The sequence below is a fragment of the Malurus melanocephalus genome, unplaced genomic scaffold (genome assembly GCF_030028575.1).
Source record: "Malurus melanocephalus ecotype Western Australia unplaced genomic scaffold, MMel_1.1 scaffold_1538, whole genome shotgun sequence".
Taxonomy (NCBI): domain Eukaryota; kingdom Metazoa; phylum Chordata; class Aves; order Passeriformes; family Maluridae; genus Malurus; species Malurus melanocephalus.
The window spans coordinates 1-1,664 of record NW_026624770.1 but is presented as its reverse complement, the minus strand read 5'-3'; the positions used below and the strand labels follow the sequence as shown (position 1 = coordinate 1,664).

Here is a 1,664-nt window from a genome sequence, read left to right as displayed (position 1 = left end):
ATTCTCCAGGTTTTTTGGTGTTTATTCCATAAAGTTCTCCAGGGTTTTTGGGGGTCGATCCCATAAAGCTCTCCCAGTTTTTGGGGTTTATCCCATAAAACTCTCCCGGTTTTTGGGGTGATCCCATAAAGCTCTCGGTTTTTGGGGTTGATCCCATAATGCTCTCCCGGTTTTTGGGGTTGGTCCCATAAAGCTCCTGGTTTTGGGGTTGATCCCATAAAACTCCCAGTTTTTGGGGTTGATCCCATAAAGCTCTCCCGGTTTTTGGGGTTTATCCTGGAAAGTTCTCTGAGTTTTTTGGGGTTTATCGCAAAAAGTTCTTGAGGTTTCTTGGGAAATCCCAAGAAGTTCTCCCAATTTTTGGGGTTTATCCCATAAATCTCTCCTGGTTTTTGGGGTTTATCTTGAGAAATTCTCCATGGTTTTTGGGGTTGATCCCATAAAGCTCTGGGTTTTTGGGGTGGATCCCACAAATCTCTCGGTTTTTGGGGTTGATCTCATAAAGCTCCCGGTTTTTGCGGTTGATCCCATAAAGCTCTCCCAGTTTTTGGTGTTTATCTTGAGAAGTTCTCCCAGGTTTTTTGGGGTTGGTCCCATAAAGCTCCTGTTTTTTTGGGGTCGATCCCATAAAACTCTGTTTCTTTGGGCTTGATCCCATAAAGCTCCCGGTTTTTTGGGGTTGATCCCATCAAGCTCTCGGTTTTTGGGGAATCCGAAAATGTTCTCCCGGGTTTTTGGGGTTGATCCCATCAAGCTCTCGGTTTTTGGGGTTGACCCCATAAATCTCTGGGGTTTTGGGGTTGATCTCATAAATCTCTGTGTTTTTGGGGTTTATCCCATAAATCTCTCGGTTTTTGGGATCGATCCCTCATTCCCCGCTGACCGTGCCCCGTTGTTTTCCCGCAGCGTGGCCGGATGGGGACCCCTGGAAGGACGGGGACGTTTCGGACGGGGGCAGCAGCACCGGCAGCGCCAGCAGCGGCCACTGGAGCGGGGGCAGCGCCACGGGCAGCCCCAAAAACTGTGGGGTCAGCGCCACGGGCAGCCCCAAAAACTGTGGGGTCAGCACTGAAAACTACGGGGTCGACCCCGAAAACTGTGGGGTCAGCCCCAAAAACTGTGGGGTCAGCACTGAACACTGTGGGGTCAGCCCTAAACATTGTGGGGTCAGCCCCAAATGGTCTGGGGCCAGCCCTAAACATTGTGGGGTCAATGCCATGGACAGCCCCAAACGCTGTGGGGTGAGCCCTAAACATTGTGGGGTGAGCCCTAAACATTGTGGGGTCAGCCCCACACATTGTGGGGTCAACCCCAAACATTGTGGGGTCAGCCCTAAACACAGTGGGATCAGCCCCACACATTGTGGGATCAGCCCCGAACCTTTCGGGGTCAGCCCCGAATCTTCTGGGGTCGACCCCGAATCGTTTGGGGTCAGCCCCATATGGTCTGGAATCAGCGCTGAAGCTTTTGGGGTCAGCCCTGAACCTCTTGGGGTCAGCCCCGAAGCTTTTGGGGTCAGCCCCGAGGCTTTTGGGGTCAGCCCGTCCCCGCCCCACGGCTCTGTCAGCCCCAACCCCAAAAGTTTGGGGGCTCCGGGAGCGGCCGATGAGGGATTCGAGACCGACCCCGAACCCCGACCGGGGGATGAACCCGCCCCGCGCAGG

The 1,664-nt window shown here is 53.7% G+C and overlaps 1 protein-coding gene across 1 annotated transcript in view; it reads left to right on the top strand.

Annotated features, from left to right (window-relative positions):
* The window catches only part of LOC130587109 (cuticle collagen dpy-5-like), a gene marked incomplete at its 3' end in the record, with an annotated part of 14,202 nt that extends 13,104 nt beyond the window's left edge, over nucleotides 1-1,098 (top strand). The window contains exon 4 of the mRNA XM_057388066.1: nucleotides 907-1,098. Coding sequence (XP_057244049.1) covers nucleotides 907-1,098 — 192 coding nt within the window. The remainder of the gene's footprint in view (nucleotides 1-906) is intronic.
* Nucleotides 1,099-1,664: the final 566 nt, after the last annotated feature.